The sequence below is a fragment of the Babylonia areolata genome, chromosome 24 (genome assembly GCF_041734735.1).
Source record: "Babylonia areolata isolate BAREFJ2019XMU chromosome 24, ASM4173473v1, whole genome shotgun sequence".
NCBI classification, from domain to species: domain Eukaryota; kingdom Metazoa; phylum Mollusca; class Gastropoda; order Neogastropoda; family Buccinidae; genus Babylonia; species Babylonia areolata.
This window is the reverse complement of record NC_134899.1, coordinates 14,966,637-14,986,955: the sequence shown is the minus strand read 5'-3', so window position 1 is coordinate 14,986,955 and position 20,319 is coordinate 14,966,637. Positions and strand designations below refer to the sequence as shown.

The following is a 20,319-nucleotide window of genomic DNA, read 5'->3' as shown; positions in this document are numbered from 1 at the left end:
AGAATCCACTGTTCCAATAAAATAACAGACATCAACAATCAAATCCAACAGAAACATTCAGTTCTTGAGTAACTCGACTTCACAAGAAACAGACAACTCTTCTTTGATAAACAGGCTCAAATGAACAATGAATGAACATTCATCCATTCAATGAGTCAGATGTACAAACTGTGTATCTCATCTTACAAACCGATTTATTGCATTAAGAAAATTCTACATCAGCATTTTATTCACACCTAACAAACTTTTTTTCAGCAAATTAACAAACAAGATTTTTTTTTTTTTCAAGAGCTGGATTATCAATGAATTTCAGAAAAAGAGACAATCTTCATTAAAATTCTTACACTGCATGGTGAAGCAAATGGAATGATCACTGAGTTGGTTAAACACAATATGTCAACATCAGTTCAGCTTGTTTTTTAACAGACTGTCCATCAGAACAGAAACTTGGCATTTTTATTCTAAAAAAAAAAAAGAAAAGAAAAATAGACTGTTTTGCAGCAGTTGTTATGTTGATTTCACTGTACCGTAGACATCAATATTCTTCATGCTCACTGACACCAGGAGGACAGAGAACAAGAACAGGGGATCAACTAGGCGCAGACTTGATTACTTGAACAGGAAGCTGAAACAGAAAATGGATATTTTGAGAAAAAGGGATACAAACCCAAGTCCCATGGCAGTTATGAGACAGAGACTTTCTGTGTCAGTCTAAGTCATTGCATTATCTCCACCATTATATATTAAACTTTAAAATTTAACACTTTCCAGATCTTCCTTTAAATCTGATTTGAGACAAGGGTCTGAAGAATCTCATGCCTGCATGGTTTCTGAACATCTGCACACTACTGTCCTTCGTTCTGGAAATCTTCCACAAGAAGACTGGTCTGCTATTTCCTTTTTCATACCTTATCTTAAAATATATTTGTTCTAACAGTATTTTTGATCATGATCTTTCTATGGATGTCTGTGTGTGCATGCATGTCAGTGTGCATGTGTGTGTGTGTGAGTAACTGTGGCGAGGGTGAGGTGGGAGAGATGTGTGTATTAAGTAATATTTCTCTCTTTAAAATAGTCTTTTTAGCCAGTTAGTACCTTTAAGTTTAATGTTTTTAGTATTCTGGCTCCCTATTCATGACAAGTTAAATGTGCTTAGGGCAGTAGGGTAAGCGCTACATAATTGCACAATGTCATTATTATCATCATACAGTTGATCTTTCATGAGTTATCACTGGTTTATTCAATCTCTCACATGCACAACAATCTATAATGGATAACATTATTTGACAGTGACTTTTTTTTAGGGTGCATCCCTCCCTGACATCTGTTTAAAAATCTACTTCCCATACATTTGGTACTTCGTGATTGTAAGGAACACCAAATCACTACAACTAAACCAATATCCACATGAGTATTATCAACACTGGGATCTAAATACCGTTACTTGTACAGGTATCCCTGATACTGGGATCTGAATACTAGACCTTGAGTGGTGGTCTGGGCACTAATTTGGATGAGACAATAAACAGAGGTCCTGTGTTTAGCATGCTTTAGCACATGTAAAAATGCCAAAAGCAACAAAAAAAGGTGACCCCAGCAAAATTCTGTTGAAAAATTCCACTTTGATAGGAAAACAAATACACTTGCAGGTAGGGAAAAATGGATCTGTGGGGTGGCACTGCACTGCAGCAGTGCATTCTCCCTGCGGAGAGCAGCCCAAATTTCACACACAGAAATCTGTTGTGACATAAGAGCAATACAATGCATTACAAACCACTGCCTGTACAGATCTGAATACCATTACCTGTATGGGTATCCTTGATACTTGGATCTGAACACCGACAGCAAGAGGCTGAAGAAGATGGCCACACAGCCAAGTCCTGCCAGTGCTAGAACTGAAACCAGAATAGGTTTGTTACTTTTGACACAAATGGTAAACATTTCTCAGTCTTATGTGGTAAATGTCACCCTTATGGTATATTATTCAGACCTCATCAGCAAAACTGTTTTGTCAGTGGCAACATGCACCTTTTCAGTTGGAAGACAACACTTTTTTACCAGCATGGTTGAGGTATCTTTTCTTCACCAGCTTGCACGCATGTGCGTTGGCGGTAGTATTACTGTAATTTGATATAATTTCGCATAATGTGACAAGACGATCAAGTGTGTGTGTCTGTGTGTCTGTGTGCGTGTGCATAAAGATAGGGGTCCATGAAAATTATAAGGAAGGGGGAATCTATCACTTAATGTGTGAAGCTCCATATTTGCACAAGGTTTTGCATGCTGTCTTAACTACAATTGTCTGCCTCATTAATCTGGTGTGATGGCATCTGGTTCTGGTGTGCAGTTGTCCAAACCATGCTTCAGCTGACTGACTTCCTTGGGCAACTTGATGCTTGTGCTAACTCAGAAATGAAATGACATGCGGAGTGGCTCTGGCAAAGAGATCAGACCGCATTTGCTACAGCTTCCCTGTGCCTCCAAGGAAAATGTTCAGCACAGACCTGTGGGTGATCTTTCAAACTGGCATTATGCTGGTTTCCTTATTCAACAGTCTGCCTGGGACACTCACAACAAGTGAAACAAATAAATTGTGCACAACACAATCCCTATGCGAATAAAAGAAACACAAAGACAAAGTGCACAACACAATGCACATGAAACACAGTGTGCACAACACAACATGCACAAAATAAACACAGTGTGCGCAACACAATGCGCACAAAATAAACAAAGACAGTATGCATAGCACAGTGCTCATGAAACACAGTGTGCACAACACAATGCCTACAAAACACAAGACTGCACAACACACATTGTACACAGCACAATCAAAGTGCACACAAATAAAACAAAAACAGTGTGCACAACACAAAACCCAAAGAAAAGAAACACAAAGACAGCGCATAACACAATCACAATGCGCAGAAAGAAAACACAAAGACAGCATTCGCAACACAATCACAATAGGCACAGAGAAACAAAGACAAAGAGCGTTCACAACACAATCAACTCACTCCTCCTCTTGCCGGGGTCTCCCTTCAAGGTGTTGGCCTCATTCAGCATGATGAAACCCACCACCACTGAGCAGTCTGTGCTCAGTTAAGGACAACCATCTCTTCAAGGACAGGTGTCTCTATGAGGACACCCATCTCCAAAAGGACAACCACCATCTCCATAAAGACACCCATCTCCATATGGACAGGCAACTCCTTATGAACAGGAATCTCCATAAGGACACCCATCTCCATAACACTCATCTCCAATGGAAACACAAGAGAAGACCAGAAGACCAACAGTGACAGATACTTCAAACAGGATCTCATTAATGAGCAAATTTTCAGTTTTGGGCTGACTGTTCTGGATATTGATTTATGACTTGATACACCACTTTGAGCTTTCTTTCTTTTTCTTTTTTTTTCTTCTTTTTTTTCTCGGCAGTCAAGATGTTAAGCCAGCACAAGTATGGTGAAGAGGGGTAAGGCAGACTGTGAGCACAGAGAAAGGATACGTAGCAGCATGACAATGTAGGTCTCCATGATGAACTGGCCCTGACTGCTGCCGTGGATGTAGTGCTGCACACAAACAGGAGGAGGAATTTTGTTTAATGTCCCATCACACATACTGGTGATTGTAGACATTTTGTTAAAGCATTAATTTTCACATTTGAATGCTATCGATTTTGGAAGGTAAGAGAGCAGGTAGAGTTGAATGGTGAGTTGGAGGAAACAGGGTAGATGGAGGGTGGAATCAACAGTGAATATTTGAAATAACAGTAGTACAATTAATGAAGTTACTTATAGGTCTTTGTAAAAGTGAGGCTGTTGATCTATCACGAGAAACAACTGACTATGAATGTAGAAAGTTAAAAATACAAACATTCCCAGTGCCTTGTGATGACACACGTTCTTGCATGTAAAGTTTCATTAACTTATTGTAAAAAAAATTGTATGCTAAACTGTCACATCACTGACACAATTACACTTGATATTAGGGCAATACTAAGTCCATAATGAATTGGATAATAGGCTGCAAATTGGATCAAAGTCTGTACACACACAACACAACACACTCGTCACTAGATCTGAATCACTCACACACCCAGGACAGGAAACCCAAGTTCATTCATTCACATGACAAACTAAACTGATTCAGTCACATGTCAATTTATGATATGATGATAAACCGAGGTCCCATGTGTAACATCCACTCTGCGCACATAAAAGTACCCATGGCAACGAAACAGTTGTCCCTGGCAAAATTATGAAGAAAACTCCACTCTGATACTGAAGACAAATACATTTGCAAACAGAAAACAAAACAAAAAAAGGTGATGCTGCACTGTGGTGACACATTCGCACACTCTCCCTTGGAAGCATTTCACACAGAGAAATCTGTTTAGGCAAAAAAGTAACACAATACCATACAAACATCTTTCACAAGAAAATAAGTCTGCAGCTTTATGCTTCTGCCTGTAAACATACCTTAGTGGGCAGTCTGACAAGATAACCATATAATGGTAACCATAATTTGGAATGCTCTGTGTGATTTCAAAAATCATTTCATGTTTAATAAATAGTAAAACATTTTTCCCTAGGGCTTCTTCCTGGTTTTATGATTCACTGTCAAGACACGCTTTTACATTGTTTCCACAAACCTGCCTGTGTACATGCTGGTATCCTGTACATTACTTACAAAGAAAAGAAAATCTTCTTTTCCTCCACTCAAGCCACTCAGATAAAGAAAACTGCATCCGATCCTCCATTCACTATAAATGCTAAACTGCATCATGGTAAAGATGCTGACTTTTAACTGTAAGTTATTTACATGACCTGTTTGTCTCTTCACAGCTTCAAGCTCTAAGATTCCCCAGCTGTGACTGTCTCATGGCCTGACCAGTGTGTTGGGTCTATGCTCAGATCTGACATATATGCTTTCCTTTTTGGCATGGGTCAGGCATAATATGCTTTCCTTATTGGTATAGGTCAGGCATATGCTTTCCGTTTTGGCATTGGTCAGGGACATGCTTTCCTTTTTGACATAGGTTCAGCTTATGCTGTCCTTTCTGGCTGGATCATGCAAATGCCTTCCTTTTGGCATAGGTCAGGTATATGCTTTCTGATTCAGTTTTTGGCATAGGTCAAGCTTATGCTTTCCTTTTTGGCATAGGTCAGGCATATGCTTTCCTTTTTAATTTTTGCATAGGTCAGGCATATGCTTTCCTTTTTGGCACAGGTCAAGCTTATGCTTTCCTTTTTGGCATAGGTCAGGCATATGCTTTCCTTTTTGGCACAGGTCAAGCTTATGCTTTCTTTTTGGCATAGGTCAGGCATATGCTTTCCTTTTATGGTATAGGTCAGGCATATGCTTTCCTTTTATGGCATAGGTCAATCACATGCTTTCCTTTTTGGCATAGGTCAGGCGTATGCTTTCCTTTTTGGCACAGGTCAAGCTTACCCTTTCCTTTTTGGCATAGGTCAGACATACATAGCTTAGGCATATGCTTTCCTTTTTTGGCACACATCAGGCATATGCATTCCTTTTTTTTTTTTGCTTAGGTCAAGCACATGCTTTCCTTTTTGGCACAGGTCAGGTATATGCTTTCGTTTTTGTGGTAGTAGTAGTTGTTGAATTCTTTAGATGTGGTGTAGCAAATGTGGATCAGTCCGCACTATTCAACGCCTCCTGGAAAGTGAAACTGACCATCTGTCCAGTGTTGGGGTTCCTGTGCATGAGGGGCGGCCCGCGGATGTGGTTCCACATCTGTCCTGACGTCATGGCAAAGATCACCGCCTGCAACAACAGTCACACCCTCTTGTTCTGTAGTACTGACATCTTTCAACTACATGACAGTACACCACGGTTGCCAGAAGTCTGAGCGAACTGAATTCTATACTCTTTCTGAAACACTGTGTGCTGTCTTACATTTTCCAAGACCCAAAAACAAAGTAACACACAAATGTATACAAGCATGCACGAACAAACACACAAAAGGATTTCACACAAAGTGAGAGGTTGAGAGAGAAAAAAGTGGGTGGGAGAGTATGGTATGCTTGAACACTGTTGCACAGCAAAATCTCACTGACGCCTTGACATTTATTTGATTTTGATCACTTTGAGTGCCTTTGTTTGTCTTCTTTTTTTTCACAAGCCTAATCTTCTTCAATACTGTACATATGGTGGTATCATGAAAATTCCATGACTTTCCCAGCCTTGAAAATGCTCTTCCTATTTTTCCAAGACTTTTCCACACTTCCATGACTCTGTGGGAATGCTGGTACACCCACATATTTCACTTCTTATTTGAAATGTTACATTTGATGAGTGTGGGTATGTGGTGATGAATTTTGACATTATGAATACTTTTATATATTTTCATATATACAAAGCTGAACTTGCCTCAGTTATTTCAGGTTATAGTGACTAGGTTAATGTTCCATGCAGCAAAAACTTGTGGTGATAAAAAAAAAAGCAAACACACACACAAACACACAAATAAACCAACAGCAATACCACAATCTCTGCCACCCACTCACCTGTCTGCCTACCCAACCACCATCACCATTTAATACAACAACACTCATTTTTCAGAGAGCATATTATTTGTCATGATTTAAGTTCTGTCCAAGTCTGTCCCTACACCTTTGTTGCTGCTATTTTGTACAAATGTGAAAGTGCAAACTTGGTTTTTATTTTCATACCTGCCAGTTCACCTTCGCTAAGTGTCAGATCTCTTCTAAGTTTAAAAAGAAGACTTGTAGTGACAGATCCTTCAACATAAGGTCTTCATTCCGAACACAAGGATGAAATTCACACATCAGACAATCTTTAACCTGAGGGACATATAAACACAATAGAAACAATAGCCGTGTGGTTAGAGCACTGGACTTTCAATCCAAGGGTCCTGTCCATAGATGGAAAGAGAAACACTCATGCTCTCTCTCTCTCTTTCTCTCTCTCTCTCACTCTCTCTCTCTCACACACACACACACACACAAACTCACCAGAGCCAGCATCGCCCAGCAGTTCTTGTTGTAGAGGAACTCCAAGTTGTTGCGCTTCAGGTACAGCAAGCCGCCCACCAGAGCAAACAGCAAAACAAGAGCCAGCGTGCCAGAGTAGTTGGGGGGGCGGAACACACGGATCTGAACACCAGTAGGGTAAAAGAGGCAGTCAGCTTTAATATATCTGTTCAAGAGGCAGTCAACTTTCATACATCTTGTTCAATGGTAGTGCATAAAACAGACAATAAATGTCACAACTCATGACATCCTCATTCTTCTATCATTCTTCATCCTTGATTGAATATTTGAAGGAGTTTTCTTTACATGCCATGTATTGAACAACAATGTTATGTGTGATGCGATTTTTTGTGCAGCATTTTCTTTTGGGGTTCGTGATATGCTGTCTTGAGAATGAAGAAAGAGCAAACTGAACTGGAGGGGAGAGTTTCAGATAGCACTGACAATTTGTGGCCCCACAGAATGTTATGCTTATCCCATGCCTCTATCCACCTTGGACGAATCTGAATGGAGAATTAACTGTATGGAGCCTTTTCAGCAGCTGGGAATTGCTCGTTACTTCTTCAATCGTCATAATTTTTGTGAGTCTGTGCTAATCCTGTGGGCTGTCTTCAGAGGGGGAAGTCTGTCTCAGACAATATGCACATCTGTTTTACCAAGCAGCAAGCTGTTGTGGCACTAGTAATTCATGTACAATGTTTCAAGTGGTGGATATGTTTCATGCTTAGGAACACATTGTGGCTTGTGAATTTGGGAGTGAATTGGTTCAAGGTTCTTCAAGGTTCTTTTCTTTTGGATAATGTCTGTGTTGGACTCCTGAGTTAGCTGCTTGACATGTACTATGTGGCCATCTTCATTTCTGAACAGAACACGGCGTAAACCCAACAGGTCATCAGCCAGATTAAATTCTACACTTTGAAATGTTGTGTCTCACAAGTTAGTGAGAAGACAATTTGAAACACCTGACAGTTCACCTGTCCGTATTGATTGTGAAATTTCATACGGTATACTGACAAAGATGAGTAAGATCCAGATAGAAAAATCTCCTAGCAGACTGGGTTTTTTTGTTTGTTTGTTTTCGTAAGTTAAATTCAAAATTTGTTTTATAATAATGTACTGAATTAATCTATCTATCTATCTATCTATCTATCTATCTATCTATCTATCTATATATATACTGAACTTTTTATTCCTGAGAGTTCTGTGAGCTGTGTTGTCTGGGCATTACAACTGGGTTTGGTAAGGGGTTCTAGTCTGTCTCTCTCATACAGTGCATGACAATATACAACAAGCCCTTCACGGCAACAGACTGAGAGTTTATCACAGGAGTCATCACAGCAGAAAAGAACAAAAGTCATTATTAAAAAACAACAATAATAACAAAATAAAAGGAAAGACTAGCAAACAATTACAACAGCTGTTTAACTGGCAGAAACTGAAACACTGCTGAAACAGGACAGTGTGTGTTTATACAAGTGCACTTTGTCTATGTTCATGTTTCATTGCAAGTGTCTGTACTTCATGTGTGTGCATTTGCATGTGTGTATGAGTACCAGTGTCTACGTATGTATGTGCATATGTATGTATGCATGTAAGTATGCATGTGCATGTGTGTGTGTGTGTGTGTGCATGCATATAAATGTGTGTGTGTGTGTGTGTGTGTGTGTGTGTGTGTGTGTTATGTATACGTTCATGCATATGCACTTCTAAACTTCTGTAACCACACCTTAGTTTTTTCTTTCCATTCTCATGTTTGAAAAAAAAAAAAAGAAGAGAGAGAGTAAACATAAATTACAAAATATGCCAACATGCAGAAAACAAACAACTTATTCAAATATGTTTCAGACAATGCTCTGCCATTAAAAATATATTAATCTGTTTGGGAAGACAGCAGTTGACATGTTACCTGAATGTCAGTTCTCTCAGCCACCCATTTGGCTATCTGCTCCGCCTGAAATCCAACTCTGTAATCAGAACAACGCACAAAATCCAACTCTGTAATCAGAATAATGCACATAATCAGAATAATGCACATTGTATTCCTCTTCCTTCCCCGTCTACAACCCAACCCCCACCCCCCACCCCACCCCCACCCCCCCAGTTTTCCTTCCTCCACCTTTTCTTCTACATATAAGATTTGGAATTTTCAACATCAGAGAACAACAAAAAAATAAAAATAAAAAAAAATTCTCAAACTAAAATTAACTTGAAAGAAACTTACACAGAAAAACTGTCAACCACTGTTGAATAGGTGTGGTTCTGCAAAGCAGTCATCTACTTCATAAAAAAGTCATACATCCCCCATTGGTTATTAGTATCAAGCAACACATGTGCTTGTGGGAATGGGAGTGCCAAATAAGCATGTTTGTAAAAGTACTTAAATATTAGTCAGTATGTAACAGTGTGATCTTAGTTTTGATGCTTTTTTCAAGATATGTGTGTGGGTTTGTTTTTTTTAGGAAATTTTCATTTTGCAGTTTGTGGACTGAATGAGTACATTAAGGCGCAGCATGTGTAGACAATTGGACATTTTTCTTTGTTAGAGTACAGACACGTAATACTCACAGTCTAGTGTCTGTTTTATTAATATTATTACTACTGTATCAGTAGTCAATAGATTCATTTTCTTGTATGGCAGAAGATCACTGATTATGGGAGGACAGTCTGCAAATTTTAATTTAAATGATGATTATGTTGATAACCACTGCAAGAATACTGATCCAGATGAACCCGACTATACCTGTGTATATCCATAGTGTCAGCTTTCTTTGGCTTGCCCTTGGCTGGGAAGTGCATGAACACAGGGGCAGTGTTGATTTTCATCTGAAAAAAAAGACAGATCAGTGTTACACACTATTTTACATTACACATAACAAGTAACAAGCATAATATGACAAACAAGTTTAAGCTGCAAATATCAAGAGGTATTCCAAATCTGCCTGACAGTACAAAGGGAAAATAATGATTGTTGTTATGTTCTTTCAATCATAGGCTATCTGGACAGCTCCAAAACCAAAAGGTTGTCTTTCTGTCCTATACACGTCTATAGCATAGGCTTTAAAAAAACCTCACTGATGAACATTCTTTTGTCAACTTGTGCATAAATCTTTTCTTAAACTCTTAAAAATAAAAACAACATGAACATCTTTCTTTCTTTTTCTTTTTTTACCCACAAGTTTTATTTCTTACAATGATTCACAGGATCCACAAAGACACTCACGCTCTGAAAAACGTCAGGGCCTTCATCATAGTCCACCATGGTGAAGAAAAGATCGTTTGAGTACTGCTGGGAGTACCTCCAGGAATTGGCCAAGATCTGGTACTCCTCGTTAGCTTGTCTGCAAAGATTCCATCATCATTTGAAACATGTATCATATATAGCCCAGAAGGCCATATCCAGGCTGAAAACACTGTCAATATTTAAAATCATATTTATGTACATAAACCTAAGACATGATGTTTACATGATGCCTTTCTTGTGCTGTCCTACCTACCCCCAGTTATAGTAATTCTCCTTCATTTCTTTTTCAGGAAGGAACTATAAAGATAACATGATCTTATCAAATGAGTGTTGTAACAGTTCTAACACTTCTAAATGATTGTAAAATGATCATTCATTACAATTCCACTCTATATAGTATCCATCACTTACTTGCAAACAGAACACTGCCTCTGGGCCTGCAGGGCTGTCAGCATGACAATGACAGAGTAGTTGCGTGGTGGTGATTTGACATACTGTCGGAACTTGTCTCCATTCAGACGTATGATCGACTTCTTGTTGTTCCATTCTGTCAGCTGCTGCACTTTGTCCCCCAAAGAACCCTGACGAGATTAAAGCATCCAGTTTAACAATAAGAACAACAAAAGACTAGGATATAATATGTTAAATGAGAGAGAACACAAACACTGGGGAGTATTCATCACTCACTGTCTCATGCCTTTCCTTACAAATCTACATTAAACAGATCTGTCAGCAAGCCGTTGTGAGTCACCTGATATGCAGAGTGTGTCATGCAACTGTTTAATAATGGCACTGAATTTTGTAGGTATTCCATAGAGGTGCATCAACTTCTAGACAATGTGTCTCTTCACATACTCTTCTCAAAAGCTTTCTCAAAGTCAAAGTAAAAAAATAATGTACAGATGAGAGAGCGTCATTCCCCTGAGTTGAAACTTGCTAATAAAATTGTAGATGAAACTGGTTCCCATTCTAGCAGAGCTTTTGATACCTCTGGTCACGCAAGTGGTGCAACGCCATAGGCTTGTGCACAGTCTGGTGTTTTGTGTCTGGATTAGATAATCATATTTCCTCTTGTGAGTCTCAACTGTCCTGTGCTGTCCCATCTTGTTTCTCAAAGACCAAGAATTCTGAGATTATATTTTTTTAATTATAACTCAGGTTGTTTTACATTAAGTATTTGGATGTTCAAGGTTCCTATCTTGGTTTCAGTCTTAATCATCAGAATTTGTTGACAGACTGGTTTCCCTTACGCTTTCACCAGCTTGTGTCATAAGCCCTTTTGAAGAGGAATCTCCCTGGTCTGAGCAGCCAACTGGTGTTGCTATTATGGTTTCTGTAACAGTCTCTTTTTTTTTTTTAACAGAACTGGGTTGTCAACCCAGTCCCTAACCCCCAACCTGGAGGACTAGGAATCAGTTATCTCTACCATCTGACCTGCCCAGCTTGGATGGTCCTACCAGAAGTCAAAAAACTCCAGCCTGCAATAATCTCAGTCATTGACTGAGATACACAAGCCACCTGACCATGACAAGGTGGTGAGCCATTCATGCGTGTGCTCAGCACTAATGTCAAAATTAGTATCCTTTCTGTATATTAGGAAAAAAAAACCCTGTATATCAAAACAAATAACAAACATGTGTACACGAAGCCATGGTCCACCCATTCACAGATGGATACATCACGAACACTGAAAAGACCCACTGCGAAGCTGCGTAGTAGTATTAGTAATAATAGTAGTAACAGTAGTAGTAGTGTTGGGACTGGCATTTGACTGCCTAGGCCTCAGGGCCTTTTTTAAGTCCCCTTCAATATTGGTCTCCTTTTGTACATATGTTTTCTTTTACATGTACTGTAAATCACTCGTATAAATAATAAATAATATAGTATCAATTTACAACATTTATAATTTTGTCTTCATAGCATCCGATCTTTAAGTTTCATCACTGAGGACATACTCCAACTTAGTTGACCCTCTCTTCAATATCATTGGTCTGTTCCTTCAATCAACGAAACGGATCACTTGCCACAGCGCTATGGCAACAACAGTTCCCTCCCCTGTAACGCATCAGGCCCACGCCCAGCCTCCTCTCTCCCACCTTCATCAAGAAAGTGTCAGCCACTCTTACCCAATGGTTCATTTTTTCTAGTCTGCATCGTCTCCATCAATTCTCAAACATGTGGTAACAACGGTCGGTGTCTCCACCAAAAGAAACCATGCAAAAAGCTAGTCAACTGTACGCGTATGTAATCATTGTGATGAGCGCCGGTGACCGTGTTGCGAACGTGGCTCTATCTTCATAATGCACTCTGTTCATAAAACAAAACAAAAGGAAAATATTAGAACAAACAGACACTACACTTGTACCTCCTTCTTTTTGTTATTCTGCGATGTAGATTCAGACCGTGATCCTGCATGTACCAGCAAAACACAGCAGAGAAGCAGACGGCAAAAGTGATTTGCGGTAGCCATGTTGCTGTGGAAGGACAAAACAGTTTCCGGTTCTAAACGGGTACGCATCCTAAATTGGGTTCCCTGCTACGGAAAAGATCATTTTTATTGTCTCTAAACAGTAAACTGCAGGCATTAAAAGTAGATTTGAGAATCGTGGCCATAGGAGATTAGTTCTTTTTGAAGATTTTTATCTCTTTTATGATGTTGGGAAGAGACAACGAGGAAATGGTATTTTTTTGTGGTGTTGTTTGTTTGGTTGTTGCTTTTTACATGATCAGCACATATTCATACTGTTTTCCCCTCACCGGGCATTGTTTTATGCACTATGCATTTGGAAAGCTTGTTCTTCCATTCAAGATTATCACTGAAAATGGATGAATAAATAGATAGATAAACAGATGAATAAATAAACTGATAAACATTATTTTAACTTGGCTCCGAGGCAGATTTGACTTCCCTTCAATCAAACTAAGAAGCCCAGTGCTACATTATTTCTGTGTGTGTTCCACTTTAAACGATGTATTTGAGTCTGTTATCTCTTCCATAATATTTATTTCTGTCTGTTTACACACCTTTAAGAGTTCCTAAGTCAGACCATATCAGTTGTAGACCCGCCGTGTCTGTGTGTTTGTGTATGTGCCAGTGTGTGTGTGTGTGTGTGTATCTGTCTGTCTGTGTGTCAGCTAGTGAATGTGTCTGTCAGTGTTTGTCTGTCTGTTTGTGTGTCTGTCTGTCTGTCTGTGTGTCTGTCTGTCTGTGTGTGCCAGCACCGTAATTTTATGTGCATGTAATTACACGTTTGTGTGTGCCACATAATCGGTGTGTGTGTCTGGCTAGCTGCATGGTTGGCTGTCTGTGTCTGTGTCAGTGCCTGTGTTTTTATTAGCATGCACACAAGCACTTCATTGTGTGTGTGTTTGCCGTGTCAGTGCCAGTGCGTCCGTCCGTGTGTTTGCCTCTGTGTGTGTGTGTGTCTGTGTCTCAGTGTGTGTGCCATGTATGTGCAGTGTGTGTGCCGGTGTAACAGTGCGTGCGCGTGTGTATGTGGGTCAGTCGAGTCTGTGCGCGCGCGCTTGTGTGTGTGTATGTGCGCGCCGCCGGCTTTCCGGCTCAGTTCAGTGTTAGGGTGTGTGTGCGCGCGCATGCTGTCGCGCCGACGGGCATGCTTCTATCGGTGAAAATGTGTGTGTGCCAATGTGTGACAGTCAGTGTGTATGTATGTATGTGGGTGGGGGCCAGCGGGGTTGGGGTGTGCCGGTGTTTGTGTGCCAATGTGTGTTTGTACGGTGTGTGTGTACGTGTGTGTCAGTTTTACTGTGTCAGTGTGCCGTGTGTCACTGAGTGTGTGTGTGTGTGTGTGTGTGTGTGTGTGTGTGTGTGTGTGTGTGTGTGTGTGTGACTGAGTCAGTGAGTGTGTGTGTGACTGAGTCAGTGAGTGTGTGTGTGTGTGTGTGTTGTCACTGGGTCAGTGTGTGTGTGTTTTTGTGTTCATGTTGTGTGTATGTACGTACGCGGTTGCCAAAAATGCATATGCACACACAGTACACATAATTAACTTGAGGAACTGACTGACAGACAAACTGACGACGAACTCTGGCTGTGTGTGTCACTGGTGTCAGTGTGTGTGTGTGTGTGTGTGTGTGTGTGTGTGTGTGTGTGTGTGTGTGTGTGTGTTATCTTCAGTTTAACGTCTATTCACTATAAGTGTTTTTAGACGGAAAGGAGTCAAGTAGTGGATAAAGGAAAGGGAGTGCATGTGAATATTAGTGTAAAAAAAAGGTTCATGTTATGTATCAGAGGAAAGGTAGATTATTATAAGAAAAAGTCTAAAGAGATTGTGGTGTGTATTGGATGAGATGTCATGGGGGGGGGGGGGGGGGGGGGGGGGGGGGAGAATATGTATATGCATATCAACAAGTATTAACCTACAACAATGTAAATATAAATCATAACATTAATTGTAATACATCAAAGGAGGATACCAACTGGACTGGAGTTTAAAATTTCTGAAAACATTCTAAGCAATGAATAATCATTCAAAATCTTTTCAGTGTGTGTGTGTGTGTGTGTGTGTGTGTGTGTGTGTGTGTGCGCGCGCGCGCGTTGTGTGTGTGTGTGTGTTTGATGAATTAGCGTCATCAAAATAAACTAATTATCGTCGACATATACCATCATCATTATCATCAACGCACACAGTTTCAGTTTCAAAGAGGTGTCAAAGCGTGCGGACTGATCCATATACACTATACCACTACACCACATCCGCTGCGAAAAAAAATTGATCAGTCAATAATATTTTTAAAATCTGGAGCAGATGCATGTCCTTTGCATTACCCATCGCGCTGACCTTCTTCTTCCTCGTTCGCCTCCCATTAGATGAGCAGCCCGGTGTCCTCGATGAAGGCTGCCGTCCGTCGCAGCTCCTCCAGGGTGCCGTACAGTTTGGCTTCCACTGCTGTCGGTGTTGGCCAGTACTTCCTCCTGGATGCTGCATGCGTCCTACAGTCTTGAAGGATGTGGTCGGTTGTCATTGGTCCCTCATCACAAGGGCACTCTCCACTCTGTCCAATGCCTAAGTTTTGTGTGCATGTGGTGGAGCAGGCGGTTGTGTCCCGGCAGTCCTCAGGCAGAAGATCTTGACCTGTTCCCGTCGTTCCAGCAAATGGTATCTGTCTTCTGGGTCATATTTGGGGTGCTGGAGGCGCCACTTTATTCCTTGCTGTGCCTTGATTATTGTCTTGATTTCATCGTATGACACCAGTTTGTTGGCCTGCTCCTTCCTGTGCACCGTCTTTTGCCAGAATGTCCGCTTTTTCGTTGCCTCTGATGCCACAGTGTGCTGGTACCCATTGTATCACCACTTTCTCCACTCTGGCACTCAGGGCAACAAGGGCTGAAGTGAGATGGTTCTGTTCTTTGCAGTGGGAGTTCTTGAGGGTTTGGAGCAGGGAGAGAGCGTCTGAGAACACCACCACCTGCCCTGTTGTTCTTGTGGAGTTCTGCGAGACTGTTGTGGCTGCCTCACAATAATTTCATTTGTGATTCCGTCTGGTCCAGGTGACTTCTTCAGGTTGAGGCTCTGCAACGCTTCCTCCAGCTTTTTCTCTGTGAAAGCTGAGGTCATGACTTCCTCTTGGGGCTCTTTCTCATGAAGTTCACCTTGGGACCTGTGCACTGCAGATCTATGTTCAGGAGGGACTTCCAGATTGCTGATGTTTTCATAGACGTTTATGAAGTGGTCTGCTGCTTTCTTTCCAGAGAGGTCATCGCGCTGACCAAGCCGTGATACGCCCACAGCCACATGTCACGAGTATGTATCAAAATAGGCATACTGCACGAGTTTTAAACAGCTTGCACTCGTCTAGGCTGTTCCGTTTCGCTTCAGAGCTTTTACTTGCGGGCTTTTGAGAAGATGGGGGACAGATGGATACTGAAAACACCCTCCCTCAGTCCACCAGGCGCTACTGGGATTGACCTGCCAGGTCAAGAGATGTGCAGACCAGCTATTGCCTGAACCCCCCTCATGTGTGTACTATGCGTGCAGAAGATAAATATACTTTTAGGCTACTGCAATCTCCGTCAGAATTCGGTGAGTTAATTTGTAGAAACCCAGAAAAAGTCATGCAGTATACACGTATCAGACAGAACATGAACCATTAGAAATACATTCAGTGGCAAAACAAAGAGGGGCAACACTTCATGTCACTGTCCAACAACACCGGTAGTGTAGCACCTTTCTCCAACAAAACTGAACGTTTACCCAAAGGCATGTAGGCTAATTATATATCCATTTATTTGTTTCTGCTTTATCTTATTTTATTCTTTTCCCCATGTGGCCTGACTTGGGTTTCGCTGCTGGTCAGGCTTCTGCAAAGCAGATGTGGTGTGGTGTATATGGGTTAGTCCGAACGAAGTGACGCCTCCTTCAGTAAGTGAACTGAAGTCATTTCATTCTCTCAACTTGTCCGTGTGCATGTATTTTACGTCACACCTTATTTACCTCGTGTTATGTGTATGTTTATATATTATCATGCGTACAACACACCTAATTGTTTTCTTGATTGTTCAGCAACAGCTTCTCCACACAACTCCGCACAACGGCGGAACACAATACAGACTGACTGTCTTTGACATGTCAGTGACAATTAAAACAAAAGAAACAATGATGCAATGAGATCGACCACGCGTTTGTGTTTGTTTGTATTCATTTATTCATTCGTTGATTCATTCTTCTCTCTCTCTCTCTCTCTCTCTCTCTCTCTCTCTCTCTCTCTCTCTCTCTCTCTCTCTCTCTCTCTATCTAGATCTTCACTGGTTGCTAAACACGCGTATCCACATACATACACATAAGGCACTGACTAACAAACTGACGACGAACTCTCTGTGTTTGTGTATGTGTGTGTGTGTGTGTGTGTGTGTGTGTGTGTGTGTGTGTGTGGCCTGTATATTTATTACATTTATTTGCTTATGTGTTTATTCGTTTACATCATATTGTCTTTATTCTTTATTTATCTACTTATTGACTTTTCTTCTTTTTTTTCTTGTCCCCCCCCCTCCCCCACGCTTTATTTCATTTCATCATCTATCTGCTTACTTTTTTTCCCTTTAATTTACATATTTATTCATTGATTCAGTTATGTATCCAGTTATTTGTTTCTGCTTTAATATATTTCATTTTCTTTCCTCAAGTTCCTCGTCAACGCATAACTGAGCGCGTTGTGCTATACTGCTCAGGCATCCGCTTTGCAGATGTGGTGGAGCGTATATGGATTGATCCGAACGAAGTTACACCTCCTTGAGTAAGTGAACTGAAGTGATTTCATTCATTCATTCATTCATTTATTTTTCTCTGTCTATCTATATCTCAGTTCACTGATTGCCAAACACACATACACATAAGGCACTGACTAAAAAACTGACGACGAACTGTGTGTCAGTGCGCGCATGCGTGTGTGTGTGTGTGTATGTCTGTGTCTGTGTGCACGGTGAGTGTGTGGTGTGTGTGTGTGTGTGTGTGTGTGTGTGTGTGTGTGTGTGTGTGCCAATGTGTGTCAGTCCAGTCAGTGAGTTTGTGTATGTGTGTGTGTGTCAGTTTGTGTGTGTGACGTGTGTGTGTGTGTGTGTGTGTGTGTGCCAGTGGTGTGTGTGTGTGTGTGTGTGTGTGTGTGAGTGTGTCAGTGTGTGTGTGTATGTGTGTGTGTGCGCGCTCTCCGTGTGTGTGTGCGTGCGTGTCTGTTCGTGTGTGTGTACGTGTGTGTACTTGTCACTGCGTGTGTGTGTGTACTTGTCACTGAGTCAGTACGTGTGTGTGTGTGTGTGTGTGTGTGTGTGTGTGTGTACCGTGTGTGTGTGTGTTTGTGTGTCAGTGTCACTGTCGGAGTCAGTGTGTGTCGGTGTTAGTGCCACTGATTCAGTGTGTGTGTGTGTGTGTGTGTGTGTGTGTGTGTGTAGCAGTGACTCATGGTCAGTCCCATCAACTGATACTCAATTGTAGATACTAGTACACCGCTGAGTGACAGACGGCCCTATATGGCCCGGCGTCCTGGATCCGTAACTGAAACTGTGAACAGCGTCAGTGGCAAGATCCATTCAGAGTATAGCCTCTAACATGACACAAAAAGTTCGTTTTCATCATAGTTTTCAGTTTTGTTGTGTTGAATGTGTACTGAACCTTTGATTTCCTCCCATGTCTTTCATGTTACTCCAGCACGTCAGTTTCTCGGGCTGCCTACCAGTTCAGTGAAGTTTTTAATTGAAATTTCGCTGTCTTCTAGATAACATCGTACCAGCCTTCATTACTGTTGATCAAATGACTGACAGAGACATAAACTAAACATGCCTCGTGCAAAATAGAGGCCGGCTAAACTCAGGGCTGGTAAGCCATGTTCAGTTGACCTCAGTCCATTACACTGAGTGTTAATTGGCTTTATATCTAGAAAGTTTTCTTTACTCAGAATGAAAACAACAACAACAACAACAACTTCACTTATATTTACTTGTACTGCTACCCGGCTGCATATTCCGGTGGCCCCAGTCACCGCTTTCATCAGAAAAAAATGATACAGGGAAAGAGGGGGAAGTTGAAAGAGAAAAGAAGCCACCACCACCCCACACCTGAAAAACAACCGAACAGAAAACTCGGCCATCGGCGTTGACTGACACGGAATTAGTGCTATTCAGTTAACGGTTCTAAGACTGAAGCAAACCTGACGTGATACAAAACTTTTGTTCGGCCAGCTGATGCGGTGTTTGTTCGTTAAATTTTGATATTTAGCCTACATTTTATGTATGGACAACAAACATGGCTGACGGCTTCAAACAAAAACGTCAATCAAACACGCCGAATGAACTGTTAAATTGAAACATTTAATGATCAGTCAACACACACAATTCATGTTCCAACTGTTCTTAAAGACAAAAACGCGTAAGTGCATGTTCAGTTTGCTGGTGTAATGAATCACAGGCTCTTTTGCCCAGTACCTGGAGAGAAAGTGTGTTTCGTGGTCGGACGCCATTTTGGAAAACTAGTATTTCTATCGACCAAAAATGACCATTTAACTAGGACTAAAGCGACTGTTTTCATTATCAATGTTATCATTAGCATCCGAGCTATATATGTTTTAGACATACCATTGGATTTTAACCAGAGTGGACGAAACACATCAACGAAAGATGACGAATCACAACGATAAAACACGATCGTGAAATGGAAGGCAGGGCCGATGCTGTGTTTTGTATCACTCGAAAAACTGCATCAAAGTTCTTCCACACAAGCTCAAGAGATGTAAATTTTGCTGCAAATGAAAGATAAAAGTTATATGAATCAGTCTTTAACGTAGTTTCAATGACAGTCGTGAAATTGTTTGTAAATTTTTACATTTTGTTCTAAAAGTCCGTTTCACATGGTTCTAACAGTCGATTTTATTTTCAGATTTCTCTACGGTGTCTGCGAAATTTGCACTCAATTATATACCAAACGATAGTTTATTCATCGACGATTATGGTGATATGCAGATTGTACATGGTTTTGATCGAAATGAAAAATTAGAGCAGGAAAACTGAACGGCAACAAACACAGATTTGGCCAATCGAGGCTTCGCGAGGGCCGATTTGCTCGCTGCCGCGCGGCGCTGGCTTTGCAGCTCGCTGCCCCAGAATAAAAAGGCTGCGGCCACCACAACTTCGTCACTTCGCTGAGGGAGAAACCTGACCGACTGCTCGCCAGAGACTTTCGCTCAACGAAAAACGTCTTGCTTTCTTTGCATCGCCATGGATGTTCCCGCTACACCACCTTCTGCCAAGAAGACTGCTATCAAGCCCAGGAAGCTCGCAAAGCCAGCTCTATATCCTCAATACAGCGTCATGATTACCACCGCCATTACCTCTCTGAAGGAGCGCGGTGGTTCCTCCCGCCAGGCCATCCTCAAGTATATAATGGCCAACTACAAGGTGGGCGTCAGGACCTCGAGGATTAACAACCATGTGAAGGCAGCCCTGAAGGCCGGCATCAAGGCTGGCACCTTCAAACAAACGAAGGGTACCGGAGCTTGTGGTTCTTTCCGTCTGGGAGAGAAGAAGCGTGCTGCTGCCAAACCAAAAAAACT

General features: G+C 41.2%; 1 protein-coding gene across 1 annotated transcript; it reads right to left on the bottom strand.

The window, feature by feature from the left end:
- Positions 1 to 438: 438 nt before the first annotated feature.
- LOC143299211 (dolichyl-diphosphooligosaccharide--protein glycosyltransferase subunit TUSC3-like) lies at positions 439 to 12,750 on the bottom strand. The gene is made up of 11 exons (XM_076612400.1): positions 12,629 to 12,750; positions 10,675 to 10,844; positions 10,243 to 10,360; positions 9,763 to 9,845; positions 8,929 to 8,986; positions 7,005 to 7,145; positions 5,704 to 5,793; positions 3,512 to 3,575; positions 3,018 to 3,092; positions 1,805 to 1,895; positions 439 to 625 (listed from the first exon to the last, which is right to left on the bottom strand). Exons 1-11 carry the CDS (start codon positions 12,731 to 12,733, stop codon positions 610 to 612), a joined length of 1,011 nt encoding a protein of 336 aa, XP_076468515.1. The 5' UTR covers positions 12,734 to 12,750; the 3' UTR covers positions 439 to 609.
- Between the last annotated feature and the right edge of the window lie 7,569 nt (positions 12,751 to 20,319).

What these genes read in the sequence shown, in the direction of transcription:
- LOC143299211 (XM_076612400.1), bottom strand. Translation starts at nt 12,733, where the DNA reads ATGGCTACCGCAAATCACTTTTGCCGTCTGCTTCTCTGCTGTGTTTTG. An exon ending in GACACTATGGATATACACAG is followed by an intron (nt 8,987 to 9,762) that starts GTATAGTCGGGT and finishes TTCTGATTACAG; the next exon opens with AGTTGGATTTCAGGCGGAGC. An exon ending in CTACATTGTCATGCTGCTAC is followed by an intron (nt 3,093 to 3,511) that starts GTATCCTTTCTC and finishes AACTGAGCACAG; the next exon opens with ACTGCTCAGTGGTGGTGGGT.